The sequence below is a fragment of the Saccopteryx bilineata genome, chromosome 3 (genome assembly GCF_036850765.1).
Source record: "Saccopteryx bilineata isolate mSacBil1 chromosome 3, mSacBil1_pri_phased_curated, whole genome shotgun sequence".
Classification (NCBI taxonomy): Eukaryota; Metazoa; Chordata; class Mammalia; order Chiroptera; family Emballonuridae; genus Saccopteryx; species Saccopteryx bilineata.
This window is the reverse complement of record NC_089492.1, coordinates 37877833-37892139: the sequence shown is the minus strand read 5'-3', so window position 1 is coordinate 37892139 and position 14307 is coordinate 37877833. Positions and strand designations below refer to the sequence as shown.

The 14307-nt window shown below is 45.2% G+C and overlaps 1 protein-coding gene across 3 annotated transcripts in view; it reads left to right on the top strand.

The window, feature by feature from the left end:
* The window catches only part of MATN2 (matrilin 2), a 167045-nt gene that overhangs the window by 66548 nt on the left and 86190 nt on the right, over positions 1-14307 (top strand). For all 3 annotated transcript variants that reach the window (XM_066265999.1, XM_066265998.1, XM_066265997.1), the window contains exon 4: positions 1176-1298. In XM_066265999.1, the coding sequence (XP_066122096.1) occupies positions 1176-1298 (123 nt within the window). The remainder of the gene's footprint in view (positions 1-1175; positions 1299-14307) is intronic.

The window sequence follows — 14307 nt, the reverse complement described above, 5'->3', positions numbered from 1 at the left end:
GTCCTTATAAGGTAGGTGCTATTTTTATCTCTGTTTTTTACAAAAAGGTTAATAAAGTTGCCCATGGTCACAAAAACAGACATTTACTTCACACCAAAGCAAAAAGGATTGATTGGATTTAATCTGTGGACTTTGCTAATGTTACATATATCTTATTTGTATTTAGGACCTAAAAAAACATAGACAATCATAAAGTCAGAGTGCTCATTCTAAATTTTATTGTTATGAAATAAATAAGTTTTACTTTCTCAGTTCATTTACTGCTCACCATGTTTCTTACTGAGAAGACATATACTCAGTTATACCATTGATTTCATTGGTAGCTGAGTTTTCCTAAGCACTGGATTAATGGGATTGTTCTTAGCTTTTGAAAGCCTCTTTTATTTTAGCTTCTATAAATATGGCTCTACATATGGTCATGTTTGAGAACACTTGCATAACTTGTCCTTGTTTATATGAATGTTGGTAAATTTTAATATGTTCAAGTTGTGTTATTTTGAATAAAGTTATAAATTAAAATGTGAAAAGAAAACCAAAAAGAATTTTTATGAGTTCCAGAACTGATGTGTCTGAAAGCTGAGGTTCTTCAGAAACTAAATGCAGAAATATTTTAAAGTGAGACAAAAAGCTTATGGGAAAATGGAGCATATCAATGCATTCTTTTACTCCAAACATTTAGCAAAGTATTTATGCATATTAAAAAACTATACTACTCTTGAGATTTATGATCCTGAGAAACTGTTGATTCTTAACCACATTCTTATTTAACTGTCAGCTTTTCCTCCGACTCCGTACCTACTGAAAATCTACACTTTATCAAGTCCCCTCTGGTATCAGCAAGCTTTCTGATCTTCCTACCCATCAGTTGGTATTATTAATTGAACCATGAAATTTCTCTTTTTGTAAGTCATTTTTTACCTGTTTTTAGTCGGATATTGGTAATTTCATATGGCTTAGCCTAACACCATTTCCCTTTAACTCTTCATGGCCTTTCATCTACATATGGCTGATAACATTTATCTAAAACTGTCTCATCTGACCAGAGGCTATAAATTCCCTTGAGGGTGGGCCTTGCTCTCTCTACCACGGAATAGGTGCTGAACAAGTGTTTGCAGGGTGCATGATGTTAGAGATGGCATTATCATTGCCTTAACTTGCTCTATCTTCCCTTACAGTGGTCCACATGTGCAGCGCCCTGGAACATAACTGTGCCCACTTCTGCATCAATACCCCTGGCTCATATGTCTGCAAGTGCAAACAAGGATACATCCTCAATTCGGATCAGACAACTTGCAGAAGTAAGATTGCTTTGCTGATGTATTGTACTGTCTTCCTTTTCTCTCCTGCTCCCTCTTCGTTTATCTGGACCCATTTAATCCATCTGTGGCCCTCACCCAACTAAGTCATCCCTTCCCGAAGGATAGAAATGAGGTTTCGTAATTCATATGTTTTGTCTTGATCTGCATCCCCCACTCTGCTGTCGCAGCACGTAGGCCAGAGCTGAGCACACAGTAGGCCATCAGGAAAAGTGTGGACGATGGTTGGAAGCACCTTCTCAGAAACAGCTTCCTTAAATTCATGAACTGGTTCTTTTACTTCCAAGCTGTTCTTTAGGGAGAACTGAGGAGACTTTTCATCCCCTGTCTCTATTAACTGCTCCCTGAGGAACTGTTTTCATATTTTAGTCTCTTCTCTGAAGCATGGACTGAGGATGAGTTAGTAACAGTGGCTGGGAATGATTATTCAAGTTCTGTTTTAGAGGTGCACAGGGACCTACTTGCTTTATAGGTCTCCTACGGAGTGAAAGGCAAACAGATATATGTTAATAGAACTGCTATTCTTTTTTGACCAAGCCCCCAAACTAGACAATACTGACATTGGAGCCAGCATGAAGAAATTCATCTCACAGGGAGATAATTACTCAAACACTAAGTGTTGTGCCCATACCACTTATTTTCCCCCAAGTTGTAAATAAAGCCACTGTTTTAGCCATAGACAACCAAACTAGCAAAGCAAGAAAATCATGAGGAAGATGGGCCCGCATGGAAGCGAATAAAACTCAGCTAACCGGACGTGCAGTTCCTGCCATGCATAACTGGTATTATACCACACGGTAAGCAATTAAGCATTAATGGAAAGCAGTTTGCACAAATGGCTATAATTAGTATAACATTTATAGAGCCAAACCACATTTTCTTTTTATCTTCTCACTTTTTAGTTTCGGGGCTGAGAATGGTTGGCTAGAGGCCTTCTGCCCACCCCACCAGATTAGGGAACATCTGCTTGACTCCTCTGGTTCTGTGGCCGTACAAGCCCAAAGCCCTTGAACTCTATGAACCCCAGGGCTCTGGGTTTTTCCTCTCCGGCCCGCAGATACCAGGTTTGCAAGTGCATCCTGACTCATCATGATCTGCTTGAACCTCCAACCTTTCTTCAGTTTCCATAACAAAATCTCTCACACCAAATACTCATGGGTTTACTAGAACTTACTGGACAACAGGAGCCCAGAAAAGGTCACCTCACACACTGCTCAGCAAACGGCCCGAACATCTTTTCAGACATGCCTCTGTCTCCTCCAGGTCCCTCTCCCCCTTCTGTTCCAGACTCTCTTTTTTTTTTTTTTTTCCTTTTGCATTTTTCTGAAGCTGGAAACGGGGAGAGACAGTCAGACAGACTCCCGCATGCGCCCGACCGGGATCCACCCAGCACGCCCACCATGGGGCGACGCTCTGCCCACCAGGGGGCGATGCTCTGCCCATCCTGGGCATCGCCATATTGCGACCAGAGCCACTCTAGCGCCTGGGGCAGAGGCCACAGAGCCATCCCCAGCGCCCGGGCCATCTCTGCTCCAATGGAGCCTTGGCTGCGGGAGGGGAAGAGAGAGACAGAGAGGAAGGCGCGGTGGAGGGGTGGAGAAGCAAATGGGCGCTTCTCCTATGTGCCCTGGCCGGGAATCGAACCCGGGTCCTCCGCACGCTAGGCCGACGCTCTACCGCTGAGCCAACCGGCCAGGGCTGTTCCAGACTCTTTAGGAACTTTTCTCCCCCAAGGACCTTCTTCACAGACCGCTCTACCTCCCGCCTCTGTGCTAATTCCCTTCCTGCCCCTCCCTTCACAGGAGTGCAAGAAATGCCTGTCCTTGTCTCACTGATCCCCACTGATCTGCTGGGGTCTGGGTATCTACCAATACCCATATCCTGTGGGCTGGCTTAGTTAAGCTAGAGGAATTTGAGACCAGCAAATAAAAAATAAAAATTTTCTCCCCTGATGTCATGAGTAAGGCCTTCGCCACACTGGGGTTTTCCAACCTCAAGCTGTGAGGCCCCCCGGCTCTTCCAAAGTGCTGGTCTGGCCTTGGCTCCATCCTGTCTAGAACTGTGGCTGGGAAGCTGAAGCAGAAGCTGCTGGGGCCTCAGAGAGAGTAATAAAGGGGTGAGGAGGCCCAGGGGGAGGAGGGATGTGAATCAGGGTGGTGGTTCAAGCTTCAGAAACTAGAATCACCCAGAAGCCAACCCCTGGGCCTCACCCCAGATGTTCAGAGTCAGCAGATCTGGAATGGGGCCCTGGACTCTGCATTTCAATGAACTTCTGACATTGATTTTCATCATGTTTTGAGATTCACTGGCGTCAGGCAGCAAAGGGATCAGAGGGAAGGGAGGGAGAGGCTTCTAGTTAAGGGAGAAGGGATACAGCTGGAGCCAGGGCTGTGCTGTCCTATCTGACCCAGCTCTCCAGTCACCCTGAAGCAATTCAAGTATCTTCACCATTAGCACCGGACTCTGCTTAATATACACAATCATAAAGAACAGTTCTTGTTCTCTGTTGGCCAGATAAGTTTGTAAATCTGTTATATAGGTTTGCTTGCTTATAGTTTGCATTGAGTGTGGGGGACAGGCTGTAAGCAGGCAGGGTCGTTAGAACCTAAACCTTAGTTTTAAGACTAAGCCTTTTCCACTCTTTTGAGGAATCCCATTATTCCTCAGATAAGTGGCTTTGTATCAAAGACTTCTTTATTTGTATATTGGATTAAAGGTTTTCATTTCTACACTATAAAATGGGGCCGACCAGGAGCTTGCTCTCTCTCTTGGTTCCTGAGGTTAGCATTAAAGAGGAGAGCAGAGAGAGGCCACGTGAAAGAGACCAGGAGAAGCAGCCAAGATGGCGGAGTGCTGAAGGAGAAGCCAGTTTGTGCAGAGAGAAGGAGATGGGGAACAGAGGTGAATAAGGCTGGTGAGGCAGAAACCTTTGATTCTAGGAAACTCAGATAAGTCAGTGGCTCTGGGAGCCCTGAATGGAAAGGGAAGTGTTTTCCCACTGTATGTATATCTTGCCTGCCAGATGCGAGCTAGGATTAAAGCTAATGGCCCACCAGTTCTTGGCTCTGTTGTTTCATTTCTGTCTGTCCGAATCAGATGCGAACCTGCATGGGCCAGGCGGCTATGATGGTGGCCGTGGCTACTGGCTTTATACTCTCTCAGAAAAAGACAGTAACCCCATTGCTTGTCTGCCTGAAATTAGTGTACCAGTGGCCTTGAAGAGAGAACAGGGCCTTTATAGTCCACAGACCTGGGTTTGAACCCTGACTTTATCACTCGTGGGCTATGGCTGTCTCACCCTGAGCTCCTTGACTCAATTTCCTCACCCATAAAATGGGAAGGGTAGTAACAAATTAAGACCTGTCTCATTGATAAGTCTGTGTTAGCCTGTGGTTTTGGTTGGGTAGACAGTGAAAAGTTGTGCCAAGGGGAGGCTGGGCCATACCCTGACCTCTGTTTATCAGTTGCTTGCAGTGACCTGTCCTGCCAAAACAGAGAGAGACTCCGGGGGCCTGGAGAGAAAGGAGACACAGCTATCTCCATTTCTGAGCATATAAGACATGCCAGGCGGCATGCAAATTACTGGAAATAAAATGGTGAATAAACCAGCAATGCTCCTGCTCTCTTAAAGCTCACATTCTTGCATGAGAGTAAATCAAATAAACGATCAAGGTAACTGCCGCCACAAGTGGTTGCAGCCCTTACCCAACTCCGTGTGTGCTACACACAAAGTGAGGCCTAACTGGAGCCTCTTCGTAAGTGTTTACCATGTGCCAGGAGCTCTCCTGGGTGCTTTATATCTGTTATCCCGTTTAATTCTCACAACAGCTCTTAAAGTAGGTTTTCTCATTCTCATTTTACAGATAAGGTACCAAAAAAAAGTTTAGACAGTTTACTCTAGGTCATGTCTAGTAATGTGACCAAACCAGAATATAAATCCTTTATGTGTGACTCCATAGTCCTGGCTCTTAACCACCATTTGATACTGTCTCATGATCCTTGAGGGCCCCCAGATGGCAGCAGGGTAACCCCGCAACCAGAGAAACTCCTCCAAACCCAGGAGGCAGGCAGGTTCAACGACTCATTGATCCCAGGAGAGATTCAGAACAAACTTACTAGGACTTTCATTCAAATGATTGTCACCCACCGAGTCCACTACCAGCTGCTGTGGCATGTCATTGTACATAATGATTGTGAGAGTGCCTCCTAGGTGTCTGCATTCAAATACACACTCACACACATACCATATCCACCATTTTCTTTTTTTTTTTTTTTTTTTTTTTTTTTTGTATTTTTCTGAAGCTGGAAACAGGGAGAGACAGTCAGACAGACTCCCGCATGCGCCCGACCGGGATCCACCCGGCATGCCCACCAGGGGGCAATGCTCTGCCCACCAGGGGGCGATGCTCTGCCCCTCCAGGGCGTTGCTCTGCCGCGACCAGAGCCACTCTAGCGCCTGGGGCAGAGGCCAAGGAGCCATCCCCAGCACCCGGGCCATCCTTGCTCCAATGGAGCCTTGGCTGCGGGAGGGGAAGAGAGAGACAGAGAGGGGGTGGGGGTGGAGAAGCAAATGGGCACTTCTCCTATGTGCCCTGGCCGGGAATTGAACCCGGGTCCCCCGCATGCCAGGCCGACACTCTACTGCTGAGCCAACCGGCCAGGGCCCCATATCCACCATTTTCTATTTGTACTCTGCCTGTGTGGAGAAGGAGGCAGACACAGCTAATTCATAGGTTCTTCAAGTGGAAATGGACTTCGGCCGTCAGACTTTTAGCTCCATCTACCACATAACCCAGGAATTGTATTCCCTGCTGGTGTTCCATAAGGGCAACGAGGCATGTCCACCACCATAGCCTGTCTGGCTCAACAGGTCATTGCAAAGAACCTGCATCCCCTTCTCCACACAGCCTGGATCAGTGCTTGAGCTGAAATCCTGCTCGCCATAATTCCCACCATTGATCTTATTTCTGCCATCTGAAGCTGTATGCTAAAAAAGTGTATTTCCTTTTCCAAATAAAAAGAGAAAACCCTTTCATTATTGAAGAGTATTACCTACTCACACCCCCATTAATTTTCTCTTCCTCGGGGAAGTGTAAATGCATCTTTTGGTGATCTGGCATTGGGTCTCTTTACTGTCCAGATAACCCTCTTCTGTACACCAGTTGGTCAGTGGCTCAAGATGTGCCCTTCCATTCAAAGACTAGGTCAAGTACAGGAAATAATCTTCCCTTCAAAGTTCTGTCCATATGAGCAATTCGGAATATACTGGAGGTCAACACTGTGGATTCTTCTGTCCTTCAAAAAGTCTTCCCCATCTAGGACCATTATAAGAGATATATGCAAAAGTATTAGCATTCTGCCCAACCCGTAGGGCTCAGTAGAAGTTTATATCCTCCTCTTTCCCCATAAAAAAAAATGGGAGGAATCCTCATGAAGTGTGTCTGTCTTCACACTTCTACTTCCCCCCATCATTCCCTTCTTGAATTCCCACTAACAAGACAGAATTTTATCTAGTTTCCTTTTCTTTATTTTTTAAAATAGTTTTTTCCCCCTTTCCCTCCCTTCTGAAAAATTTAATTTATCTGGAAGAATAATGACAATGCAACGTTTAGATAACTTCACTTGACAAAAAAATGTAAACTTTGTCAAGCTTTTTCATATTTTTCTCTTTCAAGAACTGTACCAAATATATTTTTTTTGCTTTTATTCTTCAGATATGTTCCTGATGTTGTTTTTCCCAAGCGACATAAGTGATTTAATAGCTTTTATATTAGAGTTTATTTGAGGGGCATGATACACAAAAACAGTCTCTTTATTAAAGAAAGCAAACTATAATCAACTTTCCTCATGAATGGAGAAATTATTTAAAATTTAGCAAATAGAACCTATATATAATCAAGTCCATAAAAATCCATCAATATAATTCACCATATTAACAGACTAGAAAATGAAAAATCATATGTTTGTTTCAATATATGCAGGAAAAGCATTGGATAATACCCAACATTCATTTATTTTAAAAACTCTCAGCAAATTAGGAATAAAGGGGAAATTGCTCAACCTAATGAAAGACATCTGTGAAAAAACCTACAGTTAACTTCATACTCAAGAGTGAAAGACTAGATGCTTTCCTCCTAAGATAAGGAACAAAACAGTGTGTCCATTCTCATTACTTCTATTAAACATTGTCCTGGAGGTTTTTTTTGTTTGTTTGTTTTGTTTTGTTTTTAACAGAGACAGAATCAGAGAGAGGGATAGATAGGGACAGACAGACAGGAACGGAGAGAGATGAGAAGCACCAATCATCAGTTTTTCGTGGCGACACCTTAGTTGTTCATTGATTGCTTTCTCATATGTGCCTTGACCGCAGGCCTTCAGCAGACCAAGTAACCCCTTGCTCAAGCCAGCGACCTTGGGTCCAAGCTGGTGAACTTTTACTCAAACCAGATGAGCCCATGCTCAAGCTGGTGACCTCAGGGTCTTGAACGTGGGTCCTTCCGCATCCCAGTCCAACGCTCTATCCACTGGGCCACCACCTGGTCAGGCTGTCCTGGAGGTTTTAACTGATGTAATAATGAAATAGGAAGATTTCATCCATATAAAATTTTAGAAAACAGGGACTAATCTGTGTGACAGAAAGCAGATTAGTGTTTGTCTGGGGCCAGGGAGGGGGGGCGGGGTGGGAGGAGGGATTACCGAGGGGTAGGAGAAAATTTGGAAGATTTAGGAGAGATGAATATGTTCATTATTTTGATTATGGTGATATGTTAGTATGTCAAATTTATTAAGTTGTATACTTTAAATATGTACAGTTTATTATATGTCATTTATAACTCAGTAAAGCTGATATATATATTCAGAACAAGGTGTTTTGGGAAGGTAAGTGGTGCTGGGACGAAAAGGCTACAAGGGATCAGAGAAACAGTGATGGAGCAATCAGGGAAGGCATTGTGGAGGCGCTTTTTCTAGCAAGTCAAACAAAGGAAGAAAAATGCAGGCCTTGTTGTCTTTGGGGGATGCTAGCTAGACCACACTGCCTGTCTGGAATAACTTGTTTAGGGGCACTAATGGGGAATGAGGGAAGAAATGTAAGCCCAAACAAATTGGGGAGTGATCTGATTCTAAACCGAGTTCAAGAGGGGTCTTTGGTGAGGAGGGAGGGTGAACACAGGGTGTCAGGGGTAGGACCATGTTTTAGTGAATTGAGTCTGTAATACATATATGGAATTAGAGTAAATTAGAGAGTGGGGGCAGAAATACCATCCACCCATCTATCCATCCATCCCATTCATTTATTCAGTCAATACTTATTGATTCCCCTCTATGGGCCAGGAAATCTTATGGAATGGTGGTGGTGATGGTGGTGTGGGGAATCAGTGTTTCTCTTACATGTTTGAGACCCAAGAAACACTCAGATCTTGGCTAACCTTGTGCTCTGCACATGAGGAGCAAAATAGGAAAGATGCAATTAGTTTGCAATTCTAATCAGTTCAGTCAATTCGATGCACGTGTTTCTTAAACACACAGAATTAATGAGGAGACCACAGCAATAATCTCTGCTCCAGAGATGAGTTTATGACACAAGATGAGGGGTAACTTCAGAGAGTAAACCTGGTTTTGAGAGAGAACTAGTGACTGTGGGGAATAGCCCACACAAGTGGTTGGGTGCAGCTGGAGATGGATTAGAATTCACCGAAATGCCTGGATGGATGTTCTCGGTGGTGCTAATGAACCCTGCAAATCGGTGACATCTGGGAGGGAGAAAGGAAGTTTGGAAAAAGAAGGTCAGGGTCTGAGCTTTGGGGCAGCCCACTGTATGAGCTCATATCGTGGAGCAAGACAAGGCTGCACACTCAGGGCTGAGACGGCCTGAGCAGGAGCAGAGACCTGCTGAGCGGATGAGCTTTGGTCATGGGCTTGCTCTTAGCTTTGGCCTTGGGGCTTGGACATAATTATGTGCAGCGTGCCCACCCTCTGGCTGTGCCAGGACACAGGGTTTAAAGGGAGTGGAGGGTAATCTGGATGTGTAGGGTCCCTGGAAGAACTGAGCTGAGTAAATGTAAGTAGAGAAATACCCGTTGTGAAAGAATTATTACACACCAGGGAGAAGTGAGTTTGAACCTTGCAGAATGTTTCTGCTTTCTTATTTTGACAGCACCTAGACAAGTGGTTCTCAAAGTGGGGTCCCAGACGGCAGCCTCAGCTTTGAGGGGAAACCTGTTGAAAATACAAACTCCCTGGCCTGACCTAGACTGGGGCGGGGTTTAGGAAATGTGTGTTAACAAGCCCTCTAGGGCAGGGGTCGAGAACCTATGGCTCGCGAGCCGGATGTGGCTCTTTTGATGGCTGATTCTGGCTCGCAAACAAACCTTTAATAAAATAATAATGTTAAAAATATAAAATATTCTCATGTATTACAATCCGTTCATTTCCTACCGCTCATGTTCATGGTTGCGGGTGGCTGGAGCCAATCACAGCTGTCCTCCGGGACAACACTAAATTTTTATTGGATAATGTGTAACGTACACAGGTCGTTGTATGGCTCTCACGGAATTACATTTTAAAATATGTGGCGTTCATGGCTCTCTCAGCCAAAAAGTTTCCCGACCCCTGCTCTAGGGGATTCTGATGTAAGCTCCAGCTTGAAAATCACTGACCTAAATGTTTTCAACTAGATTTCTCCCTGGGAGATCCCACACGGTAGGGAGTTTATACTAAGGGTGCAATGATCAGACAGCCCTTTGGAAACTGTAGAGCCCCCTACAAGAGTAGGGTTTATTTGTTCATGTTTATTATTTTGATCAACCTGATTCGGTCAGATATTCTTATGTTTTCAGGCTTTATTTTTGGTGTCCCCCGCCCTCTTCTTTTGCATTCTCAGAAGAAAACTAAAATCTTGTTAGTGAACAGGAGAACTGATTGAAAAAGAGTTAAACCGTTGGGGGAAAGAAGGCCGCATGCACAGCTGGAGTTTGCCGGAAGGACAGGTTTGTTTTTCTCTGGACAGTGGGTTTGTTTTGTTTCTTCCAGGGTAGAAGCACAAGGCTGATGACTCACACTCACTGTTGCAAGTCTTTCAGTCCAACTGCAGCTGTCAAAATAAGATTAGTGCTTTTGGAGATGATAAAAGAAGGGAACCAGTCCCCAAAACGCAGGCTTGGGTTTTGCTTGCATTTGTTGAGCCCTAACTGCCCAGTTTTCTAGTTGGAGCAGGCAGACATCCCATTGTTTCCCACTTGAGTGAAATAACAGCCCTAATAATACATTTCTCTTCTCTCTTGCTGTGTGAAAGGCGATTTTTCATTTTTACACCTCAGGCTAAACAACAGCAGGAGCCATTTAAAAAGTGGAGCATGTCTTTAAAGGTATTCATTTGGCTTTAACTCCAAAGGAGAGATTAAGCTGTCATTGGTGTCAGCAGCATGCAATGTGGCTGATCTAAAATTCTGAAAAATCAGTACAAGCCCTTTGATTTCACCCAGGATGATGTCAGCCACAGTGGCCATAGTCTTTGTCCTGAGTCCCTTGTCCAGTGTAACCAGATGAAAGTTTTCCAAGTTCTCTGGGCCAAGGAATTATGCCAGGGTTTTGAGACCACAGATGAGGGAAGGCACTTAAATCTGTAGTGCACAGGAGAGCCCGCGGGAAATGCTAAGGATGGATTTGAGCACAATGTTGAGGCTCTTCGTTATTAAATCCTTGTGATTTATTTTACCTGGGAAGACTGAGCAGACACAGTTAACATCTCTGTTAAAATTCTCCAGGAATTAAGAGAAACAAGCAAATTTGGCTGACTTTCAGCTACATGCTAAGAATTGCCCCTGGTGAGGCATTGCTTGGGTTTGGTGAGATCTTCTGTTATAAAATTCAAAATTGTCTACTGTAATGCCGGTGGCTGAGGCTAGGCAGGTCCACATCGAATTCGGGCAGATGGTAGAGAGAGACACTGTGGAGCCAGAAAGCATTAGGCCATTCCCATTTAATAGAGTCTCAATGGCAGAAAGCAAATAGGCAGAGGAAACCGCTTCTCAGGCAAACGAACAGCAAAAATGGCCCCTCACAGTGTCAGGCAGGCAATCCACCACCTGCCCTGAGAGCAAGCACCCATCGCCTTACATAGACTATCCACATGTGGCGCTGCCACGTTCTCACGCACTAATCAGGCAAAGTACAAGTGAGAAAGTGTATGGCCAGGGGCCACCACTGTGGCCATTCACATGCACGTGCTCATTGGATTCAGGCAGATGGTAAAGAAATGGCGGAGTTGGAGGATGGTGGGCCATTCTGTTTATTGGTGTCTCACCAAGACAGGCAAGCCACAAGAGAAGCCAAGGGAAAAGCAGAAAACCTACTTTTCCCATAGAAGGCAAGGGATCAGGGAGGCCTCTGCAATGCTGATAGCAGGAACCGAGAGAGAAAGCCCCTGGTCTGTCTCATTTATAGTGTAGAAAATTAAAGCCTTTAAGGCAGGGGTCGGGAAACTTTTTGACTGAGAGAGCCATGAATGCCACATACAGTGTGTCCGTAAAGTCATGGTGCACTTTTGACCGGTCACAGGAAAGCAACAAAAGATGATAGAAATGTGAAATCTGCACCAAATAAAAGGAAAACCCTCCCAGTTTCTGTAGGATGATGTGGCAGCATGTGCGCATGCGCAGATGATGACGTAACACCGTATATACAGCGGAGCAGCCCACGACCATGCCAGTCGAGATGTGGACGGTACAGAGGAAAGTTCAGTGTGTTCTGTGGCTCACTAAATTTGAATCGTGACCAAAGTGCAACATGAATATCGGCGCGTTTTATAACAAAGCGCCACCACATAGGAATAACATTACTTGGTGGGATAAGCAGTTGAAGGAAACCGGCAGTTTGGTGGAGAAACCCCATTCTGGTAGGCCATCAGTCAGTGACGAGTCTGTAGAGGCTATACGGGATAGCTACCTAAGGAGTCCTAAAAAATCTGTGCGTGAGCCCACATCGAACTGCACTGAATAGGTATGAAACTGGGATAGTTTTCCTTTTATTAGTGCAGATTTTACATTTCTATTGTCTTTTATTGCTTTCCTGTGACTGGTCAAAAGTGCACCATGACTTTATGAACACACTGTATTTGAAAATGTAATTCCATGAGAGCCATACAATGACCGTGTATGTTATGCATTATCCAATAAAAATTTGGTGTTGTCCTGGAGGACAGCTGTGATTGGCTCCAGCCACCCGCAGCCATGAACATGAGCGGTAGGAAATGAATGGATTGTAATACATGAGAATGTTTTATTTTTTTATTTTTATTTTTTTGTATTTTTCTGAAGCTGGAAACGGGGAGAGACAGACAGACTCCCGCATGCAACCGGGATCCACCCGGCACGCCCACCAGGGGCGATGCTCTGCCCACCAGGGGGCGATGCTCTGCCCCTCCGGGGCGTCGCTCTGCCGTGACCAGAGCCACCCTAGCGCCTGGGGCAGAGGCCAAGGAGCCATCCCCAGCGCCCGGGCCATCTTTGCTCCAATGGAGCCCCGGCTGCGGGAGGGGAAGAGAGAGACAGAGAGGAAGGAGGGGAGGAGGGAGGGGAAGCAAATGGGCGCTTCTCCCACGCGCCCTGGCCGAGAATCAAACCCGGGTCCCCCGCACGCCAGGCTGACGCTCTACTGCTGAGCCAACCGGCCAGGGCCATTATATTTTTAATGTTATTATTTTTTTTATTAAAGATTTGTCTGTGAGCTAGATGCAGCCATCAAAAGAGCCACATCTGGCTCATGAGCCATAGGTTCCCGACCCCTGCTTTAAGGCAATATATATACAAATAAAGAAGTCTCTGATACAAAGCCACTTACCTGAGGCATAAATGGGATTCCTCATAAGAGTGCACCACCCCCTATCATGCAACAGTCAAGGGCGTGGGGAAAAGCTTAGTTTTGGGACCTTAGTATTATTAGAAGGGAAGGAAAGGCTTAGTCTTAAAACTAAACCTTAGGCTATAATGACCTTGCCAGCTTACAGCCTGTCTCCCACACCCAGAGCGAGCAAACATATACATCATATTTACAAACTTATTTGACCAACAGCAAGCCTTGCAAGCCAGCTCTTTTGCCAATACCTACTTTGCTATATCAGATCATTCAGAGTAGAACTCACAAACTAAAATTTAGTCAAAGATACGTGACATTATTTAAAGAAATCTGAATTGAAGGTCCATGCTGCAATGCTGGTGGCCAAGACCAGGCAGGTTCACATTGAACTTGGGCAGATGGTAGAAAAACTGCGGAGCTGGAAAGGGTCTGGCCATTCCATTTAATAAAGTCTCACAACAGTGGACAAGCACACAGGCAGGGGAACCTGCCTCTCAGGCAAACAAACAGCAAACTGGCCCCTCACAGAGGCAGGCAGGCAATGCAGGCATCTACAATCCCCCTGAGTGCAAGCACACATAGCCTGATATAGGCCATACACACATGGTACTCACACACTAATCAGGCAAAGGGCTTGCAGCCAGTAAACCAGCGAGCAAGCCCAACACAGCTGCCCCACACATGCGTAGGGTACTTATAGGCACCCGATAAAGTCACTAATTAGACCTGTGATGTAGGCAAAATTTAGGTGGGGTCTACATCTCCACGCTTAACTAGGCCACACCATCAAGACCTTTCTTTACTGCAGTCTAAGAAAGAAGGAGGCTAATGTCTGCTGAGTACCTACTATGTCAGGTGCTGTTGGGGAAACAGCTGTGTTAGGCTTGCTCGCTTGTACTTTGCCTGTTTAGTGAATGAGCACATGGCAGTGTCAAGTGTGTATAGTCTATTTAAGGCTACTGGTGCTTGCCCTCAGGGCAGAGGGCGAGGGCGGAGGGCTGATTGTCTGCCCATTACTGTGAGGGGCCATTTTTGCTGTTTGTTTGCCTGAGAGGTGGTTTTCTCTGCCTGTTTGCTTGGCTGCCATTGTGAGACTCTATTAAACGGTAATGGCCCAACACTTTCTGGCTCCGCAGTT